The 24,029-nt window shown below is 37.3% G+C and overlaps 1 protein-coding gene across 1 annotated transcript in view; it reads right to left on the minus strand.

Moving 5' to 3' along the window:
* The window catches only part of LOC106667690 (polypeptide N-acetylgalactosaminyltransferase 2), an 89,712-nt gene that overhangs the window by 43,221 nt on the left and 22,462 nt on the right, over window positions 1–24,029 (minus strand). The window contains exon 2 of the mRNA XM_014395791.2: window positions 12,878–13,104. Within this exon, the coding sequence (XP_014251277.1) occupies window positions 12,878–13,104 (227 nt within the window). The remainder of the gene's footprint in view (window positions 1–12,877; window positions 13,105–24,029) is intronic.

The following is a 24,029-nucleotide window of genomic DNA, read 5'->3' on the forward strand; positions in this document are numbered from 1 at the left end:
AGTAGTACCATCATTTACAAAAAGTGAAAAAAAGTCTCTTTTCTTGTGTTTGTTTGATTTAACTTGGCTTGAGTAATAAAATCAAGAAAATTAAACGTGATAAATTTAATTACTAAAGCTTTATTCATACATGAGCACGTTTGACTTTAATAAATGCACTTCGTCAATGTTTATAAAAATAAATGTATTTTTCTAGTAACGTTGTTGATAGAAAATATTCGATATTTTAACGATTGATGGGAAGCGTTAGCAGAAATATATTAACATTAACCCGAGCACATGTCACGTTTTTTAGCCTTTGAAATAATTTTCCGCTGTTCAGAATGTCTCCGATCCCGACGGGAGTTATTCCATAAATAATTTAATACAAATTGAGGCCTTTCACTTTAATCTCGTTTCAATCTAGGACCCTTTGGCGAAGAGGATCGCAATGCGAGGCAAACACACCGGCAAGATTTCAATATTTGGCAGAAACATTTCTGGAATTAAATCGATTTGAAGGGAAAAAACGTAATAGCAGAAGTTTACGGTTTTCCTTTCGTTTAAATGTTACTCAACGAGGTCGTCTTCGATCACTTCGCAATCTTCACTTTCAACCATGCTAGAACTGTTCGTTCCTTGAATAAAGTAAAATCTTTGTTAGACTCGTTGTAATATTGACTTTCACTAAGTCGGTGAACTATTGTATAAAACATAAAGATATAGGTTTATTTATCCTGATCATCATTCACTATTTTTCGGTATATTAAAAAAAGCTTGAAAAGTTCGAAAGTTGGGACAGGCCAGAGAACAGAGTTCAGTGCGATCAATTAATAAACTGCGGTCCTTAACGAGGCCTATCTTGCAAAAAGCACAAGTCAACTATCTAATGAGCTACGTTAGTCACAGTTAACTGTGAATTGCCACTTACACAAGTTAGGGAAAGTGAAAAAGTCTTGGAGAGAAGAGACGAGGTCTTAAAACGCAGCAAGCTGAACGTTTGAATTTTGGTCGAATGAAATGATTCCGGTGAGCTGGTGCTATCAGCTGTGACATTTATGATTTAAAAAAATCCAGGTACAATTTGTACTTATTGGCATATTCTATTGTATGATTTGCGAGTTGATGAAATGAATTTTCGTAGTTCGACGTTTATATTAACCAAATTCCCATTAAATGTTACAAAATCCTTCTACCAGATTCAGCGAGAATGGGCATACCTCGGGAGGGTAGGGGCTCAGATTCAACCCCAAAGTGCTTTTTTGACGGGGGTTCACAACAGCAGTGGTCTTATCAACACCCAGGGTGCCGGTGCTAAGTGGTTACTTTAAAGTAAACTTTATTTAATTTACAAATACATCATTGTGACGATCTGTCAATTAGATTTGAGTTATCAAGTCGGATCCTTATTTAGGGATATTCCAACATTCCCATTGGACGACTTAAAGAAAGTCGAGTTTCGTCTTACGTTTAAAAGAAAAGAACAAAAGGGCTGAAAAACCTTTCGATAAGTAAAACGAAAATCTCAGCACATTCGATTACCCCTTTTCTTCAAGGAGACAACTTCCAATTCATCGTCTGTTGACCTTCGTTTGGTACAGTGCCCGCATTGTTCAATGGTTAAGGTGTACAAATGAGATTAGATCCCACTCAGGAAATCGATACTGTGGCAGGGTGACGTCTTGTCAGACAACTTTCAATAATATTACCCAACCGGATAGGCAATGAAATTGTCGTAGATGACAAGCCTATCTATCGTAATAGTCGATAAACGGCGGCCACTATTTTCTAAATCAAAAATGTCATCTTCCTTTTGGTAATGTTATTAGAGTGGCAGTTTATAAAGAAATAATAAGTTTTTTTTTGTTAACAGCGATAACTTCAAAATCTCTTCGTTGTGGGAAAAACAAATTAGGAAGAGAGGCGGCCGAAACAATCGCTGTAGCGAAGAATATAAACTATCACGACAAATTTTATACTAGATCTAAAATTCCTGATGAATAATGAAGCACAAAAAATATATAAATTTAAATAGTCCAAAGTTATGAAAACAATGAATAAATTGTAATTGTTAAAAAAATTCACATATATTCCATAAAACATTAATATTAACACCCTGTCGATAAAATATTTAAGGGCCATTTTCCCAAATAGGTGATCATATCGCGTCGTATGAAATGGTCCATTGTGATTAAGTGGACTGCCAAACGTGGTGAAATGTTGGGGGTCCGCTATTCCACGCTTCCTTGCCGCTTTTAAATCAGTCCTTTTAGTTACGGTAGTCTAATTACAACCCAGGACTACCGCAGTCACTGCGATCTATTCCAATAGACATGTTGATGTATTAAAAAAAAGCAATGGAACAACCACAGAAACATTGAGAAGTGATAGTCAAGCCCTCTAAAACGATAAAACAATATTCTAGCCGGTTACGAATATAATGACGCAAAACAGGAAAATATCGATGTTTTATTCATGAGAAAATACGTGGCAAGTGTTAGAAAAATAAAGGGACGGAGAAATATGGATTGCATACAATTGCGGCAGGGATCGGAGGAGCAAATACGTTTAAAAAAATATGTGCGGCGAACTGTTCTAACATTCTTCAAAAAAGAAATATTGTGTGTACAAGGTAGGTGGTGATATACAGTATGCCTTCGAGGAAGTCGGCCTCTCTCTTATTCATACACGGCCAATGAAAATAAAGACCAAATATTGGTTCGTATTCAAAAATTTCCGGGGCCAAACAAGAGAGATTTTTCTGTTTTTCTTTGAAAATGTGAATAAATATTCAGATTTTGATAGAATGTTGTTCTTTTAACTTTATTATGACTTTGTACCGTTCAACACAGCAAAGTAACAACAAATTACTCTTGACATATGAAAATAAACAACTGAATGTACAGATGGATTTAGTAAATTATCAGCTTCTGGTCTTATTACTACTGCTATGTTTTTATTCTAATACTTATATACAAAGTTTACAAATTGGAAATATGTATAGCTAACCTAGAAAAACATTCCTCATGGTTTAAAAACATGTGTCTGCCAAGTCTAGCACGTAAACTTAAAAACTAAAATCTCTCTTCTCAGTATTTACAATATTATAAAATTAATATTCATATTCTTCAAAAATTACCTGAAATTTCAGTGCAATTTTTTGCAAAAGAAGCATAAAAAAGCGGTGATTATTGTCAGAGTACCCGGACAAATAGGTCTGGAGGGTAACGAAAAGGCGGACGAGGCGGCTAAAGTCGGGACGACCGAATCACTGGACTTAACCACCTCGTTCCGAACTTATAACGTTAACAATTCAATAAAAGCATGATTAAAAGAAAGTGGCAACGTAGGTGGTCATCCGGAAGCTTTCACTTATGCAGAACAGTGGCGATAGGTGGCCTTTGGAGGATCTGACTCGTAGAAGATCCATACACCATTAAAGACAAGTGATGCAAAATTAATAAACGGACTGTTAATTTTGAGCCAAAGGCGGCGTATGTGTCGAGAAAGGTTGCTAGATGTGCCCCACCTAAGGTGCAACTCCTTGTCTCTATATAGTGAGCATGTAGTAATGCACCCGATATGAGAAACGTGCTTTAGTTCGTATCTGGAGTCACTGTTCCGGTTTTTGGAGGATAGTTTTATGTACCTACTTGTATTGAGAATTAAGTATTTAAATTCACTAATTTCGTGGTCCACTTGACCAATTAATACTTTACAATTAATTAAGGTTTTTAGTTGAGATGAAAAAAAGTTAATGGCACGAGAGGGATTCGAACCCACGACCTTCGGCTAGATTGCCACTGCTCTACCACCTGAGCGTGTAGGAGGGAAATCTCATAAGGTGGGGTTGAGATGGGGAGTTGATGTCCGAGTGGATCGAGGTCACGATAGCTCAGGTGGTAGAGCAGCGGCGTATCTAGCCGAAAGTCGTGGGTTCGAATACCTCTCGTGCCATTAACTTTTTTTTCATCTCAACTACAAACCTAAAGTAATTGTTATCTTATNCGAGTGGATCGAGGTCACGATAGCTCAGGTGGTAGAGCAGCGGCGTATCTAGCCGAAGGTCGTGGGTTCGAATCCCTCTCGTACCATTAACTTTTTTCATCTCAACTAAAAACCTTAATTAATTGTAAAGTATTAACGTATTTATTGGCGTGAATCTGTATTGTAAGAGAATGGTGGAATATTAAGACCACATCGACCTTCAATAAGATTAGTTACATAATAGGTGATGGTACTCGACCGCCATAACTGAATGAATGGTATGTAAATAAGATCTAGGAACTACATGCGTTGGGTGTCACAATGACCCGGACCCCAATATCGCATAACACCGAGGTCTTACCCCGGACTGCCACCACCATATGTGGGTGATTCTCGAAGGCTATCGATAATTTATTATAAATTACAAAACTTGGAATTGCCGGTGTACTCAGCCATCCTGCCAACGGTTTATCACAACTCAAGCAAAATATTTAAGTGGGGCAGTTTTCATCTAACGTAGAAAGACCCTTCCGAAGTGACTTCCACAGTATTGTTGTTCCAGACTAGATGAACAGCAAGGAATATAAGGGAATCCTCAAAAAAGAAGCAGCTTCCACCCTTACCAAGTCTGATTTTAATTCTAAGCGAACAATGCGTCTTTACATAAATTGACCAACACAGTCCAATCCTTGCTATTAAGATACTCTAACAAAACCTTACTAGAAGAATTCTAGTTGACATTGATCGACCTCCGTAGTTTAAACTAATGTATTGGATCTTCTTGAGGTCATTTTACAAGTGAATAAAGAACATCGCTATTGGGTTTCACCAAGCTTTCGGCGAATGTTCCGCCATCTTCCTACCTTACTAGGCAAACTCTCTGTTTCCTTACAGCAACCAAAGCCGGGCAGGTCGCCAAGAAAGGGAACAAATCTTCCCGCTCCATACCCCTTCAAGTTCACAATTAATGTCCTGCTATTTGAAGTGTTTGTAATTAAAGTTAAACAGCTCTCCTAGACACTTAATTGTCTACTGCATGCTATCAAAGGATAACGAATGATCTATTAAATAATTTGGGTATTTGTACCCAACTCTATATGTAGTGGGAAGCTGTCGGAATTGGCCATATCTATACAAAGTTATCTATATTGTCACAAATGGACCATCAAGCCACAACCTCCACAATTCAACACTGCCAATGTTGTTCCGGTCTAAGACAAGCCCAAGATATACTGCATGCTATTCCTTTTTATTTCATTAAATTATTTCTTTACCTACAGTTTGCCTGGCAAGATTCATCCGGATTCTATTATCGGTTAAGAATAAGATTAGGATTATTTATGTGAACTTGTATAGTATAGAAAAAATTCGGGAAAGTAGTCCGGCCCTAGCTATCTATATACACGCAAGCGTTACATGTTTGTTCACTGAGAGTTAGTTCCTTTCGGATTCACATCACATTACATATTTTGTTCTTTTTCGTCCACACCTGGCGCATGGCGTTATCAAATATTTATCTTTTAGCAATACGGCTCATCTCGTAAGTTAACAAGGAGGATCCCTAAAGATCCAGGCGAGTTTCTTCCCCACTTCCAATGGGTCAAGCATTAATGCCCCTGGCCAACACCACACGATAAGAAGCTCAAAGTCTGAAACGAGTTCCGTCCGTCGTTCTCCCGATTATGATTTGGTCCCGCATCAAGGGCTCGTCCAGCTAAAAGCTTGCCAAAGACTGGCTATCGAGTTCAGTGGAATGCTAACCATTCCTAAAAGTCCAGTTCTAAGGATTTGGGAAGCCCAGATGTTCGGGTTCCTCAAACACCCTCTAGATCATCATCAACCCCCTACTAATCTAGACCCCATAGGAAGCCGTAGGCTTGGAACTTTTACAGACCAATATGTCAGACTGATTGCGCCGTCCTTCCACTGACGATTTCATCCACCAGATTAAGAATGCAGTGGTGTTTTAGAGAGTTCATCACGCTCTCTCGGCTACACTATTATTTGCTGGGAAACCCCCCCCCCCTGTATACAAGGGTTGGGGTGAGTATTTCAGGAGTAATTTTAGGACGCAAAAGATTGAGAAAGGGATTGCGCGGGAATATGTAGCTCACTCTTTCAGGTTGCACCCACATCGCGAATTATATGTACAAAGTACCTACTCATTCGCCACCTCTACCCCATCCCTTCCTAAAACTACGTCGCACTTTTCGCAAGTCTACCCCCATTTCTGAACACCATAATCGTTTATTCAGGTATTCCATCTGAGTTAGTTCAATTCTAAGGATCTACCTGATCATTCCCTGCTATGAGACATGGTGTGACGCAAGTAAAACACCCACGTTCCCAGGTATTCCATCTGCATAGGCTAGCAACATGATTCTGTCGCTACCAACCACATGTATGTCCCCCACTAAATATTCCGTTAAAAATTGACAACAGCATTAAGAGAAAATTGGGAGGAGCTTGGTTAAAACATTCAAATGGTTCTTATCAGTTGCAATTAAAAACGTAAAATCGGCCTCCTTTCTCAACGGTAGTTTGGAACCCCGTGTTCACATAAAAAGAAATATTGTGTTAATCTTTAAATTTGGATAATGATTTTTCGATGGTTGATTTTTGAAAATATACAATAATTAAAAAAAAAGAGTTTTGATCCGAACGGGATTCTTATGTTATTGCACATTTTGTTTGCTTAATTTAGCATTCTAAACGCAGGATCTAACCGAGTTAAAGGTTCTGAAGCATGTTTAAAACACTACAGACAAAACCATCGAGATTAGCCAGACCAGGATGAACAGAGGCGGTCGAAGAGACGTCCATTATCTCGCACACATCAAAAAGAAATCTCACAATTTAAAGTTTAAATATTGTTAATTTGATGTGTGGTGTGGAATAGATAGCATACCAGATTATGAAGTAAATAAAAGCAGGAAACCGGACGTTAATTTGTGTGTATTCTCATTTACATCTCAACCTAAAGCAATCAAGCAAAAAAAAAAAAAAGCAATCCAAACATACCTAAAATCTAAAACGACTATATCACAACATGGTAAAATCTAAAATCTTCTAAAAATGCATAATGATGGTTTTAAATAAACATGAGCGAACGTTGCAACATAAAAGTAGAAACATAAAAGTAGAGTCTTACAGAGGGTTTCGAGTGACTAAAAAGACAACGAAATTTATAGGTATCTGTCAAAAAAAGTCAATCCGCACAAAGACGAAAAATATCGATGAAGGGTGATTTTCTCGCGATTTTCACCCCCTTTTCCAAGTTAGCTTTACGCCGGCGAGAAATCTCTTGGGGCGACGTGCGGAATATTCATGAGGGATTGTAAAGGGCTGGGCTCCGCTTTCCTAAACTTTTCCGTATTAATGGTGCCAACTTAAACTGCCGCGAGTGTTCGCACCTCGGACAATTTCGCTAAACATTTCGTCGTAGAATAACAAACGGACGATAGGTCGATTCCCGGCCGCCTCACAAGTCCGGTAAACGGGAAATTGAGGTTGGCCTCCGTCGGAGCGTTATGAAATTGTCGCCAATCAACCATCATTAAGGAGTAATGAAAAATAGCTTACTGTAAAAAATATTTGCCTCTCATTTGCTCCCTTAAGAGGTTTTTTTATTATTCTTTAACATTCCTTTTTAACACTTCGGCCAATGAGGTGTTTGTTGAGTCTCCACTTTAGTGAAAAGTCATCTAATGTAGCAGGATTAATTCCAGGCAGAGTACATACCGCAAAATAGCTGCGGGACTCCATTAAATTACAGTACCTTGGGTAATTCAGCTCCTTCAGCCTAGAAGCCAATGTGTGGCGTTCCTTTCTCCCGTCTCTGCCTCTTGATCCCATCAATTAAAATGCCTATTATCAAATTACAAATACATCTTTTAACGCAAAACCAAATAGGCAGTTTTATTCAAGTAACATAAGGGATTTCTACATTCCGTCCTGCGCCAAAATGAAATGTGTAAACAATGACGGTGTACCAAATGAAGCGCCTTACCCTTCTATCACGGATTTACCCCGCGATTATTAAAAGACAATATGTCATGGTGGAACGGTCCTCGATATTTACAATATTCTTGCATTTCATTTTCTTCTTACAATGGTGATCGATCGCATGTAGCTAAAATCAATACCGTACGAAGTAAATCTATAAATGTTAATTGCGGAGTCCCTCAGGGTACGGTGTTAGGCCCATCACTTTTTATACTGTGTATAAAAGTCTGAAGTCTGATGGAATCCCTTACTGTTTTGCTGATGTTACGGTATTCCTTTTTCAATCTGAGTGTTTTGACTTTAGCTTTCCTTTTCCTATTTATCACCGTCTATATAATCTTGAAAGTATAATCTGGCCGAACCATTACCAACGTTTTTTCCCTTCGTCGGCTCTTTTCACCTCAAAGAAGCCGACTCCTTATACAAAAATATCTTTCTACACCGACTTCCTTCTCTACCCCTTCAAAATCCAACATATATAAACATAAAACAGCAATATCTCACTGGCACTCTCAACACGACACGCAAGAATGGCACAATTACACAGAAAACAAACACTTTGATTGAGTAGAAATACTTTGATTGAATATAAAAAAAAATATTTTTTGCATTGTATAAATTCACTTTTTCCACATCCTACATATATTTGTTAAATTTAAACAATGTTTGTAAATCCCAGGCCCTGAAGATGATCTCAATAAAGATCGAAACGTTGGCACGATAAAGAAAATGTTTTTCTGAAACCTACATCACACCAGACCGCGTTTCACGATTTTCGAATAATCTTATGAATACTGTTTCAAAAAATTTCTTTCTAATTAAACAATGGTTAGATTGTAACTTCTTATCAGTCAATACTCACAAATGTTCACTAGTATCCTTTTCTAATGGTAAAAGAGAACATTCAGCAAGAATTAAAGATATTACATTTTCTGTTCAATCTTGTAATAAATGTAATGGTTCTTGCTATACCATTAATTTTGTTGATCAATGTAAATATTTGGGTGTATATTTTGACAGAAATATGAAATTTCAAATTCATGTTGATAAACTCACTGTAAGGATTAGAAGATGTTTTATAGATTCAAAGTACTTGGAGATATTTTGGGATCAAATTTGTTGAAAATAGTCGATTTTGTCCTTTGTCAGTCACTATTACAATATGGGGACATTCTTATATTGTAGCTTTAAAATTTGCTATTACGCATCTAATTAACTTAAGTAATTTTTCTTCTAGTAATTCTAATGTCAATAAGTTTAAAAAACTTTGTATTAAATGTTATAAATTAATTTGTTAATATCTGACAGTTGCTTTTTGATAAATTATTTAAGTAATGTACAGTTATAACGTTTCTTCCATATTTATTTGTGACCTTCTTTAGACTATATGTATTTCATTCAATATGACATTTAAATATATGTATATTCAATTTTCTTATTTTCATAGAGTATGTTACATATCTCTCTCTAATAAAGTGCACAAACTTCGCAACTCCAACTCTCTACTCAAGCTCTTATTGCTGAGGCTTCATAACTATTAAGATAAGTAATAATACGGTAGCAATCTTGTACTTTTCATATTTACTAGTATTATTGTACTTATTGTTTGTACACAAACAAATGATAAATAAAAATTTCAATCACAGATTATACACCCTGTTTAGGCAAGATTCTTTGCAAGGGCAGCGAGCAAATGTAACTTCAAATGACATCCCAAAGTAGAATGTAATTACTAGATAATCTAAACTTGCGAAATTACAGCGCGTTGTGGCGTACTGCATCAGATTCTATAACAATTGTTGCCTGAAATAAAACCCCTGTAGTACCAACCCTTGTTTAAAAAGTGCCGAATTAAAATTTTCGTTATTAAGGATCATTGGACATGTTCGGAAAGGTAATTTCGCAAGGGAACTGTCAGCATTCATCGACAAAGAAGGACTTACGAGTAGGAGCACGTTTGCATAACTCCAATGTACCTAATGATAGTAAATTTCAACTGATACCTCATGATCATTTGATTACAAATTTTACTATTAGGGCAGAAAATATCGCACACCATAGAAATGTGACAACTCAACAAAAGAAAATTTACAGCACAGCAAAATTGAAGTTTACGTTTTTGACTTACGTATTAACGTAAGTGTGTGGTGTTTAGAGACCGTTAGTCAATGATTTTCGGAGATCATGAGATACCGTCTGGTGTGACGTGGTTTTAGAAAAACATTTTCTTTATCATGCCAACGCTTCAATCTTTATTGAGATCATCTTCAGGGCTCAAAGTGTTTGGTGGGCACTCTCAACACGACACACAAGAATGACACACGGAAAAGAAACATTTTGAGCCCTGTAGATGATCTCAATAAAGATCAAAACGTTGGCATGATAAAGAAAGTGTTGTTCTAAAACCTACAACACCAGTACGCACCATTACGGTTGTTGGCAATAAAAACTGTCACGATCCATCAATATTCTTTCTTTTACTCGAGACTTAGCGAAAACACAAAACTTTAAAAGCCCAAGTGAACTACCCCTAACTAAAAAGCTACCCCTTTCTGTTGTGACACTTTTCTTGCATATACTCCCTCTCAGTTATTTAACTTTGTTTGTTCTAACTATAGTGGTGATCAATGAATGACTATAAAAGCATTCATTTTTTGTGATGTGAGAGACAACACCTAACAAACGAGCATAAATACCCACGTAGTCAGTTTTACTAAGATAATTTTTTACCCAAATATGCTTTCTTCTTTAATGTTATTGAAATAAAAGAAACGAAACTAAAATAATATAGGAACACTGTAGATCAAGGTATGGTCTTGAAGAAAAAAGCAAATTCAGTTGTTACTGTCAAGCTTTCGACCTTTTTAAGGTCATCATCAGCGCCTATATTAATTTCACATCATAAAAAACATATTTGTACAACTGATTTAGCAATTGTTTTTCACAATGTGATAATGAGACTCCGCACGCATAAAATGCCACAAAAAACAAGAAAAACTGACATAACTCGAAATGTGCCACTTTTTCTCTTAAATACCCACCGATGCTTTAAAGCTCGACACAGAACTAACATCTGCTACTTTTCGTGAATGGTGAAAGTACAGTTCAAAAGTGTAAGACGTAGTGCCTAGCAGCTAAGAGTCCACCTACAGTTCTGTCGTTTTTCCTGCAGCACCACACAACCGAATACTTAAAAAACACTAAATAATTCGATTTTTATAATTTTTCGACTTCTGTCACTTTTCTTGTAGGTGGGCGATATAAAACTTTCGCACCCAGGCCAAACCTTTTGATAGTTTTGCTGTGTCAAAGGTATTGGATTCCCCAAATTAGCGTGATAATATCGGTCATAGATAGATTGATAAATATAAGGTTTGCTTCAAACTAAGAGCAGCATCATCTCAGCAATTAATAAGAACTACAGTCCAGCCATGTCGTGCTTTTTTAAACTCTGGAGTGGGCTATGCTGGTCCTGTGAGGTTAAAGGTAGGAGGAGTCGGTACAAGAACTATCGTCAAGCTTATATTGCCATTTTCATCTGCTTGGCTAACAAATTTAGGACTTGACCAGTCTGAATACATTCCTTTAACCATACGCCTGATTTACACGCCAGTAAGCGTGCCAGTTGATCTTGCCAGTCAGTGGCAAGTAGCAACTGGCAAAGGATAAACACCTTGTTGCCAGTGACTGGCAATGCCAGCGTGCTACACAAAAATGTCTGATTAACTAGCACTCTCCCACCACTTTTTTGAACTGGCTGCAGTGGGTAAATGATTAGGTCCAGTCTTATTAAAGTTCGATGATTGCCTCGTTAACAACAAATCGTCTATTTAAATAACAAAGTATTGTTAAAATAGTTTAACCGACAGGAGTTTAGAAACAGAACGGAGAGGTTTTTGAAACACTTTTGTACGTTTACACAACATTTTTGTGAAAAAGAGCTGTCGGCTGTTTTGACTACTACTAATGTAAACGAATACTAAAAGAGTACCTCAAGTTGCATGTCAGTTACTAGCTGTGTACAAAGTGCTCGTCCCTGACAGTGCCAGTGCTGGCAATGCCAGTAAGTACCTCAACTGTCATGCCAATAGCATGCAACGTGTAAATCCGGCCTTACAATGGTGAGCGACGTGTCTCGCGATTTCGCGATTTTGCGATTTAGCACGAAGAACGTCATAATGCCTAAACACCTCTGACAGACCAAAGCAGGGAGTGTAGGTGAGTGTGATCGAAAACTACCAAACTAATAAGTCCACAGATTTCAAGAAGAAAAGTCACAATAATGAAATATGAAGATTTGGATAACAATAAACCTACTTAAAACATCGGAAATTACAATGTGAAACTCAATACACCGTTTATTCCATGTTTAAAAAGTGAATACAATAAAATATGTCGATAAAGGTTTTTTATCGATAAAAAACCTTCACAGAACGATGTCAGACAATGAACGGTTCGACTACCTCAGGTGCAAAGGATTTGCGAGTCGTTGCTCTTTTGTGGCTTGGAATGGAATTTTAAGTTTGGAAGAAGAAGAAAAAAAAAGGGACGAGGGAGAAAAGTGCCGTATTATCAAACCATTGTCCGCCTCCACGTAAGCGTATCGGATCTTCAGTTACCGCAAACAATAAATTCTGCCTCTCACCGCGGAGCATTGTGCACCGCAGTCAAGAAAGGATTTCCTCATTTGATTCGAAAACCGGAAGAGCTCGAACAGCTCTTTTCCAGCGGAGTGGACTACAAAAAAAATCACCCTGACCGAATTTTGCATTATGTTTTGACAAAATATTTAGTTTAAATCTAAAAATGTATAATGAATATCATCATTTGACATTCTTGGAAATGTAATTCGTTCCACATTGGACGCGCCTTAAGTCGGAAAAATCTCTAGACAAAATGTACTTACATAGAAGCTCTGGTGTCCGGCAGATCCCTGTTGCTCGGAAGGCGGTCAGACGCTTCCTGGTTGAACCTGTTCCTTAGATAAGGATCTTCACCCTTCCTGAGGGCACCCCCGGCGATGTAGGCCTTTTCGTCTAGATAAGGACCGGCCGTACCTCTCCTCCGGGTCACTGCCTCCGTCTCTGCCTCCAGGAGCTCTTTCAATCTTAAACCCCGGTTCTCCTCCTCGTCCTACACATATTGATTAATTACATTAGTACTACTAACATTTGAAAATAATTGGTATACCTATATACTAATATAACAAAAATATGTCGCGGACGGTCGAGGCCAGGAGATATCGATATTGAGTGGCCCCCTCGCGTTTGGAATTTATTCGGAGCTGTAATGGAGGCACTACCGGATTTCACCTCGTTTGTATTTTATAGGAGGAAAACTGATCGGTAAGAACTCAACATAGTAATAAAAACCTCTAATTCCTCTAATAGAATTGTAAAATGATTAGATGTTTTAGTTAAAGTTGAAACAGCACGGAGTTACTTACTGGGTCGCGGGTTTTGTTAACGAAACGCGTTTCGGCAGTGTGCCATCGTCAGTGAGGAACTCAGTGAGGAAAGGAAGGTGAAAGTTCCTCACTGAAGAAGGCGTAATGCCGAATAACTCAACAAACCCGCGAGTGGAGATAGACCCAGTACGTGACCTACGTGACCCTGTGCCGGTTCAACACGAGTTCACCGACTCGCAGACCAATACCACTAGGTCTTTCCTTTACTTGTCCCGCTTCTAGGCCCTTTAAGAGCTTTGCAGGTTCGCAGACCAATACCATCATCACTCTGTTTTCGTAAAGTTAAAACAAGTTCTTTGTTTCCTAAATGCTTAATATACTTTTTATTCCACCACACTTTTTCCCCTAATTATTACAAACAATTAATGAGCAACTGGGGGGCGTTAGCCGAGTAGTCACAGTGATTGGCGCTCGGCTATTAGACCTGCGGTCATAGGTTCAATTCCCATCTTCACCCCTGGCCTTTTTTCATGCAACCATCCGCCCCGCAATAAAGGGAAAACTATATAATCAACAGAATACGTAAAAAAAAGTAATTGAGTATCGAACCCTACCCCGTCTTAAGCGGAGCTATCTCATAAGGTTATTAGACATATGCTATCGCTACCAGTGATTGGACCGAGCTACAATCACAAACCACTCAACAAGTCCAAATGTCTAAACGCGGCTGGAAGACAAAACCAGCTTGATTGGGAGACCAGGATGATCGGAGACGATCAAATTAGTTTTTCGGTAGATGGTGGGGGTTGATTAATAAATTTAAAAAATCCTTTCCACCACTGCGACCTATAACGATATTTTTATTTTTCTTAATTACTCCTGTGCACAGAGTTGTATTGGATGGAATTGTTGAGGTTAGTCCATCCAATCAAGCTGAAGGTCGATCAACACACCTTACTAAACTTCCATAATAAAAATACACCCCAACAACATAACAAATACACTGATCCATTTACACATCACTGCCATACGAAATATTTTTCTTAAAATCTACATTTATGCTTGGAATGAGATAAAAACGTGCTATAAGGCCAAAAAAATGACAATAATTAAAACAATATACATCCTGGAAATTATTCAAGCATTTCGGATGAATATCAGCTCATCGAAGTGCGAATAAAGTTTAAACAAATTTCATAAGAATTATGAAGTCTATAATGAGTAGAATGGTTTTTATTTTAACGGATCGCTAACCGCTCCGTGCTTTTCCTCGTTTCCGCTTTCTTTAACCTTCCTCTCACGTGCACTCCCAATTTATATTTTCATAGAGTATGTTAAGGCAATTTTTCTGTGTTTATTTTTCCAAGTCTAAATAGGGCCTTTATGTTATAAATTTGCTTTATACCCCGCTACATAAATATTAATTAAAATTTACAATGGTTATAGTAGTATATATCATCAATTGAATTTTTGATGTTAAATAACTACAAAAATGCTTTAAACATCCTTAGAGCGTCACCATGGTAAACGCATTTATCCACTCCGGGATAGAGTATGGAAGTATTTTTACGGTGATTATGCCAAATACATATTAAAAAATTTGGACCAATTTCAGGTCCATGTGGTCTGGTGTTGTTTCGGAACTATGCGATCCATACTCACCAATGGGCTTTTAGTAGAAGACAGTACCCCACTGCAAGTAAGCCGGAAGAACCTACCATGCAAATTCGTAGCGAAACGCTTCAAACTATCTCACCCAGATATTAAATCTCTGACAAATCTGGTTCCTTCACATGTCTTCGTTCGAAAGCGCACTAACAACAAACGTTCCAATTAACTTACTTCACGAAATTGAGAGAGCTCATGCTTGAAAACTTAAAGCGATCGATCTCTCCCCTAATTAAAGGACATACGCTGACCATCAGTTCCGAAGAAAAACGTCAAAAGAAACGTTAAAAGAAAAAAGTCCATTATATTTCGTGGTCCGATTGACTACCATTGAGCGGGATTCCAACCCACGACCTTCGGCTCAATACGCCGCTGCTCTAACCACTTGAGCTATCGTTACTTCGATCCACTCGGACACCAACTCCCCATCTGAACCTATTGTGGGTTCGAATTCCGCTCGAGACGCTAACTTTTTCATTTTAGCCCATACCTTACATTAAGATTAATTAATTGAAAGAAGTTATTTGGTCAATCGGACCACGAAATGTAATGGATTTAGTAAGTAAAACGAAGTATATCTTCACTAAGAGCTCTCCGTCGCCCTTTCATTTGTCGCCGAGAATCGAATCCTCCTTACACGGCATTTGAAAAATAGCAAAAAGGAGGGAAAATTCAAAAGGTGGGTTGAGATAGGAAGTTGGTGTCCGAGTGGATCGAAGTCACGATAGCTCAAGTGGTAGCGCAGAGGCGTATTTAGCCTAGGGTCGTGGGTTCGAATCCCGCTCGTGACACTGACTTTTTTATCTCAACCAATACCTTATATAAAGATTAATTAATTGAATAACTAGTATCTTTGTAGCAGAGTGCCTGGCCATTAGAGAAGCGCTCAAATACGGCCACAATACGCCGACTAGGAACCCTTTAATTATTATGACTTCCAGAGCTCCTTAGCTGCTTTAGGAAGTATATCCGAAAGTTGGCTAGCTCTCGAATTGAAATTTTTATCATTTTTAAAAAGACAGTTCCTACTCACAGTAAGTTGTTTTGCAACGATCCGGATTTCGAGCTCTTTAGCTCATCAGGTTGAAGGATTTCCACAACCACGTCTCTCAGCGTAACCAGCTATCAGCGGTTCACGTTTGCATTCATGTCGAGAGACGTGGTTGTAGAAGTCCTTCAACCTGATGATGAGCTAAAAGGCTCGAAATCCGGATCGTTGCAAAACAACTTAACCTTGTGAGTAGGAACTATCTTTTTAAAAAGGATTGAACACCACACTCACTCCATCATTTATCATTTCTATTAAATTTTTATTGTATGCACATGCACAAAGAGAACAAAAAGATTTGCCTTATGTGGATTAAGGACAGTACGAATCACTTCAATAACCGCGTGGATCGACTGGCAAAGGATGCAGTATCGAGACTAGTGATACCAACGTAAAATATATTCACGAGGAAAATGGCTACAAATTTATGACCAATCCAAACGTGAAAGAGGTAAATTTTATTCCGCCATCCAACCAGAAATCCAAAAGAAGATTTAATTCTCTACTAAAATACCTGTCCCAAGGGATTTTTTTACCTCCATTACTAAGAATGCTTTCAACTACAATAGCTCCCGTAACACGTTTTCAGACTAAACCTTATTAGTTCCATTTGTTACTGCAATATTAACGCAATAGCCGATGCGGACCATGTATTGTCGGAATGTCAAAGGAAAGTCACCAAAAGAAAAAGGAGGAACTGTTTTAGGCGCAGGTCGCCCATGGAACAACTCTCCCCATCAACATTCAAACTATTGAGATTAATACAAAAAACGTTAAGAAATTAAAAGATCTATATAATTATATAAAACTTAATGAAATTCAAATATAAGTATGTACCTATCAGTAGAGTAACCACAGGCATAGCAATATGTTTATGCCCTAGCCAGAAAAAAAATTACGTTATATTGGCAGAACATTTCTGGTCGGTAAAATAAACTTTTTTAAACACAACTTAATTTTCTTTCGGCTTCTTTCGATATGATGAATGAAGTTGTGTAAAAGGATTTTTACGGTAGAGAAAAATAAGGACAGATGATGACTTTTTTTTTAAAGCGATTTGGTACAAACCGAACCTTGTAACACTATGCTACCGGCTCTGCTCTTGGCATCGGCTCTACTGGCCGGTGTCCTGTCCTCGATCCCCTTCCCCCAAACGTGACCGGGCATCTAGACTGACGTTCAGTATGTGCGGATTATATTTGGGATAATGAAGGGATTAACTAGGACGTAGATAAAAATAGAACGCTTGTAATTTGGCGATGGCCTATCTCAGGGGGCCAGTTTGAGATTACGATTCACGGAGTCGAAATCCGCCCAGATTAAACCGAGGCTCGCCTAGTCCAATTTTTAATTACCGTTTTCTTAACGAGTATAATTTCATTGCCGGATGCACACCATTTGAAATGGACCGTCGAGCCTCGCTCTCTCCGCTCACCTACGTTCATTTTTACAGGCAGTTCCATTAATTACAAACCGGAATATTTTAATGAACAAAAAAAATTAAATTATAAAGATCAACGAACCAATAAATAACCTAAATAAAAAATCTTTACGTAAGATATTGGCTGAAATGAAAACGGTAGAGTCATTAGCGGGGATTCGAACCCTCGACCTTCGGCTCAATACGCCGCTTCACTAACCACTTGAGCTCGTGAATTCTATCCACTCGGATACCAACTCCCCATGTCAACCTACCTTTCGAATTTTTCCCTCCTTTTTGCCATTTTTCAAATCTCGAGTAAGCGGGATTCGATTCTCGTTGACAAATTAAATGGCGACGGAGAGCTCTTAGTAAAGATATACTTTGTTTTACTTATTAAATCCATTATATTTCGTCGTGCGATTGACCAAATAACTTCTTTCAATTAATTAATCTTTACGTAAGGTATTGGCTGAAATGAAAAAGTTAGCGTCACGAGCAGGATTCGAACCTACGATAAGTTGAGATGAGGAGTTGGTGTCCGAGTGGATCGAAGTCACGATAGCCCAAGTGGTTAGAGCAGCGGCGTATAAGCCGAAGGTCGTGGGTTCGAATCCCGCTCAATGGTGGTCAATCGGACCACGAAATATAATGGCCTAAATAAAAAAAATAAACTTTTTATACATATCATTCATAACTGCTTAATCAACAGTTTAACATACTTGATTTTTAGTTGTATCAACAGAAAAAAATAACGTGTTAATTTTCCAATAAAGTCAAGGGGAAAGAGGAACGGCTTAGGAATACTTTTGGATCCGTGAGGCCCATTTCTCGCCCTGGCAAAACCCCCGTCAGAAACATGATGTGAAATAGCATGCCTTCACAATCCCACCCCCTTATCCTTGTTTCTTATCATCGTTCAATATTGGCCTCTCAGCGGACTGTTCACGCCTTTTGCCATCTGTTCCTATTCCAAGAAAAAACGAACGGAAGAATGAAGTTCCAACGTTTTCTGATTTCCACCTTTCATTAATCTTGACAAAAAAGTACTGTATAATGTATGCATTGTTCAAGTTCAAAGTGCGTTTTCGGCCATAAGCATCGAAAAAATGGTAAACTATTTCAAAATTTAGAATGAAGCTTTATGTAGGTAAAATCCTTTTTCTTCGGTGTTTCTCTTTAATAATAAAAAATATTTTCCTTTCGAGTTTTTCCTCAGATGTCGTAGCCTTCTCAAAAGGGTGTTTGAATAAATTAATCTAATTAAAACTTTAAACAATGGACCGGCAGCGACAATAGATTCTAACAACGTCATATCTTCATTATTATGACTGACCTAGTAAGCTGAATTTTATAGTCCAAAAAGTGTTTTAGCTCAAAAACCCGGTTTTTTTAGGATCAGTGAAAATATGTTACATTAATATGCTATTATATGAATAGCACAGTTTTTCGTTCGGCTGTTTCAAATAATCAGAGCTAACCTTTCTTATGGAAATAAATGAACGAATAGAATTAATTTCTGACAATTGTGAGAGAACGTTTCAATTCATCAGCTTTAAATCGACAGAAAAAAATAATCTGTTAATCCCATTTTCGTTACAAAATACATTGATTAAAGTAGTGTGAAATTTCTTGTTGAGATTGATAATATACGTGTATATTGGTCGTTTCTGGTCATAGTACTTCGCCTAGTATCTCGGGTCAGGCGGGTCAGACGTATTTCTTCAGTGGTTGGTCAGTGTGAAACTTTTGTCTGTCGTGTCCTATTAATCGCTTTGGGTAAAAAAAGAAAAGAAAAAAGGCAATGTCAGCTCATCATTTTAATTTTAGGTTCTGATTGTGACATTACGAAAAAATCCGATGGTATGAAAATAGAGTTCAGATTTTCGTTGAACATTTAACCAATGAAAGAAACATGGATATCAAATCAATCAAAAATACTAAATACCTTTTGGATCTTTTAAATTAAAATTTCGAATTCCTATGACTTACTAGAAGTATGTTTTAGATTAGAGAAAGAGCAAATGATTCTATGGGCTTATCAGCAACTTGAATGGTTTGTTTGAATACTATTTTATTTATCATTTTCTCTCTATAAGTTTGATAAACAAAAGACAATGCAAGCACATCTCCTTTTTGCAAAATCAGTCTGCAAACACACACGCACACAAAAAACCTGTGTGCATTCACAATGAATGAAATGAAAATTGAATGGAATGAAAATTCAGTGGAAACCCGTTTGTCCGGACCCCGATTATCCGGACTAGTTTGTTAAAATATTTTTATAAATTATTTGTAGATCGTGAGATGCGGTCTGGTATAGTAGTGTATAGTGGTACAGTCGCATGGTCTCCAAATATCATTAATTAACTGTCACTAAACACCACACATTTTTTATAAATTTTTCATAGTTCTCAATGTACGTATATTAATTTTTTTTAAATTCATAATTCCACTGTGGGAACTTTAATTCGTCGTTCGAAATTTGAAAATGCCACCAAATCGCCCTTCCACGAGTCACACGATGTTAAAACAAATTAATTAATTTTAAAAAAATAAATTTTAAATTAAAAAAAAGGTGTATACTATTTTAAAAGACTAGAAATCGTTGTATCGTGTTGTTCGTATGTTGGCTTCCATTGAAAAGGTTTTTTTTATTACGTATATTTTTATTAGGTTCTTTTTACGTATAAATTTTTCGAGAAATCCGGATTTAAACAAAAATAAAACTAATAAAAACTACTATTCCTTTAAATGTAACCTGATAAATTAATAAAAGTGTTCCCTTTCGCATGTGTGTGTGTTTTTTGTTTTTATGACACGATACTAATAAAATCACAAATTTTCGGATAAACGTATTTCCACTGTATAAAGTCTATTAGGGGATGAAAGTAGAGTTTACAAGGCTTGGGAAAAAAAAGGAACGCAGCTACTAATGAACAGCGAAACGGAAGGACAAACCAACAAGACTAGGAGGACCGATTTTGAATCGGAAATACGTGTTTATCACCTTGCAGACTTTAACAAAACTTAAGTATTTCAATGTTTTGTGAGAATGAAAGTATCCCTTTTTTCATATTAAGTATTAGGTAAACCCGTGAAATCAAATCTAATGTAAATAAATTCAACGAGAAACATTGTTTGTTTAAGTCGTGAAGAGCGGTCAAGGATAAGGTAGTTTAGAAAAACACCTTTTTCATTTTTTGCCGACGTTTCGACCTTTATTCGGGTCATCTTCAGAGGATAAAGTGTGGTGCTATTCTTGTGGTGTTCTCACAACATCTTCACACAAAACCAATATTGCACCACAAGAATCACACCACACTTCATGCCCTGAAGATGACTCGAAAAAGTTCGAAACGTCAGCAAAAAAATGAAACAGGTGTTTTTTTAAACTACCTCATTCTTGACCGCTCCTCACGACTTCAACAAATTATGAAACAACAGGTCACTATGAAACACACATTTATACCAGAGAGAAACATTACGTTTTAATTTGAATCATTTTTATACATCAAATTATGATCTTTATGAGAGCTATAAAAAACTTTCCTTAACGTCAAAAGCTTACCTCTTGCATGACATATACAGCAGATCCTTAATCGATGGGTGCAATCTTTTCTACTGTTATAACTGAACGGGGCTGTCAAAATTGTACATTTGTAGTCATTTCTGCGGAAATTTCTGTTATAACTTCCTTCCTATTTTACCGGGCACTAATAGGCCGTAATATGTGCGAATAAAAAAAGCCCCTTCACCGGCTCCCGAGGCTTTCACCGCCGCCCTGGGCCATTCTTCACCAAGAAGAATATGATTTTATCACGAGTGAGCCGCCAAGAAATTTTCCCATTTGAATTTAAAGATAATAAGTTGCATATATCTACTTATATGTTGAGGTTTGATTGTCGCTGAAATTGAATTTATAAAGGGGACTAACTTCCAAATGATTGATGGAAAATGTTCAATTTATAGGAAAAATATTATTAGTAAAACAATTTTCATTATCAAGTCTACTATTTAATTTCCTTCTGGTTAAGCTGATCTAAATTGTTGTACTCGGGTTGTCAATTGTTTGGCAAAGTAGTATAAATGAGACGAGGAATAATTTCCGTTCTGGTAAAAGTTTCTGTCCAAGGATTGGAAAAAGTCTCATTTGAATTCAGTTGGCGGAAAGAACAATTTCTCCGTTCCCATAAAATCCGAAACATGAATACGACAGTATGAAATTATGACGCGCGGTTCGAATACACATGCAACTGCTGTCGTCCACTGCCATGGATCGGCTTTTCCTGAATCAATTAAAGAAAGTTGGCGTCCGGGGTCGACTTCATTCGAGTTTTTCTCCGTGGGAATAAAAGTCAGAAAAGTAAGTCGAAAGTTAAACATGAATAGGTGAATCGTGCGCAAACTGTGTTCAACCAGGAAAAAAATAACGTTTGTTAATTAGCTTACGTGAATTGAAAACTAAATGTTAATATGGAACTTATTAAAGCTATTGAAAGCGGATTTAAGTAAATCCAAGTAAATTAAAAAGTTGAATAAAAGGAAAACAACACATTTTTATTTAATAAATAAGTTGTAAGCAGGTATACTTTTTAGCCACCTATCCTCAATCTTCTTGGCTATTCTTGACTATTAGCAATGTGTCAGAACTCAGCCACATTTTTTATAAATCGAAAGTTTCTCAAAAAGTTGGATTAAAATATCCAACCTTTTAAAAAAGATTGAACATCTTATCATTGCTATTAAGGTAAAGCTTTTTTGTGTTTGAAATGAAAAGAATTGTCACACAAAAAGGTGATCCAGGATGTTCACACTAGAAGAAACTCGACCTTCGCAATGTTCAAAAGGTTCCTCGAGTAGCGTCCTTTCCTTAGTGACATCGTCAATAGAAATACACCAGCAATGTTGTCATATTGGAGAAGGAAATTTTGCTAGAAGGGTGTGATGTTCTGGAGCCATTAAATAGTGCCACTAATGACATCTGACGAGCAGTATGGAAATTCCAGTTGCAACCATTGTGAACGAATCTGTTAAGAAACATGAGCCGAAACAACAAATTGGAAAAGCCTTGCGACAATCGGAGCTAACTGATCGCAAGAAACGCTTCCGCACGATAGAGCAAATTCCTCTTCTCACATTATTTTTTCTCCTGAATCCCAGGATTAAGAAAATGTATTTTAAAGACCCCAAACTACAGCTAAGGCCATTACCGCTATTTTTTGGGTCGAGTGAAAAATAGGGCCAGGGGCGACGGTGGTAATCGAACCCAACAACTCGGCCACCGCGGTCCCCTACCTTCAATGGTTGGTTTTTGGTATGTTTTCATACCGGTCTGAAGATGATAAACCAAAAGCAGTGAGAGAATGCAGAAAAAGAAAAAATAAAGACTTCTTTTAAAGCGATTAAGTCCATCCTATCCACTCATAAAATACTTCCCTCTCACCATTCTCATCATTCTACGATCCAGCACGGTTCCAGAGTTGTCGACATCATCTCCTCTACCATAGAGAACAAAAGAGAATCGCGTGGGTGTGTTCAGATAGATGTACTAGATGTAGCAGTATTTGATAGGGACCGGGCAAGCTATTTAAATTTAAACTCTTCCTACCCACTCCTTATTATCTTATTTTGAAATGCTACCTAACGATTTCTGAAGACAATACAGAAACAAGCGGGCGCTCCACAAGGGAGCATTCTTGGTCCAATCCTTTATATCATTTATCGTATTCTGCATTTCACCTTGAGGATTTTTACAATTTCAACACTCCAACAGTAAAATAAATAGTTATAGTTTTATTCCTATACTACTTATAGTTCTGCTTCACGCGAGTAAATTGTTAAAAACCCGATTTTGACTAACTGCCAGTCAAGAATCGTTATCCCTTTTTTGGCCAGGGCAACCCCGAATTTAGAAAATTTGCTAAAGCTAAGCTAACCCCGTAGGTTTAAGGCGGATGTAGTGTTTTTGCTTTAACTCTTCAATCCACTACTGTATTGATTGTTATATTAGCCAAACAATCCTTTTCATGTCCAAATTATAATTTCAACCTTTCTTACCCAAAATTGCTTCAGAGCAATGCCAAATTTAGCAATTTTGTGTAAGATTCGCAGGAAATCCAGTGAGTGTAGGGCGAGGGTTCCTGCTGTTTCTGACTGTGTATTCACGAACATAAATAAACTCACGGTATACCCCGCTGACATTTAACAAAATTGCTGATGTTCGCCTAGCTCTAAGACAACATTAGGCCATAAAGGGCTAAGGCATTTTAAAAAGCAGGTAAACGTACTTATGATTGGGACGTGTTATTTTCTCACGCAGACGGTAATAATAATAAAAAATCAATACTACACGTCGATTCCTTAAAAAACAGTCATAATTAAAAATTTGACTCATTAAAGCTGAAAGTGTTAATTTTACAAAGAAAGCGGAATCGATTCCCCTCCCGGAAGGAAAAGGACCGACAATGTTTTTATTTAACACAATGAGTTGGAAATGTATCATCGTGATAATC

The sequence above is a fragment of the Cimex lectularius genome, unplaced genomic scaffold (genome assembly GCF_000648675.2).
Source record: "Cimex lectularius strain Harlan isolate CLEC.00 unplaced genomic scaffold, Clec_2.1 scaffold200, whole genome shotgun sequence".
NCBI classification, from domain to species: Eukaryota; Metazoa; Arthropoda; class Insecta; order Hemiptera; family Cimicidae; genus Cimex; species Cimex lectularius.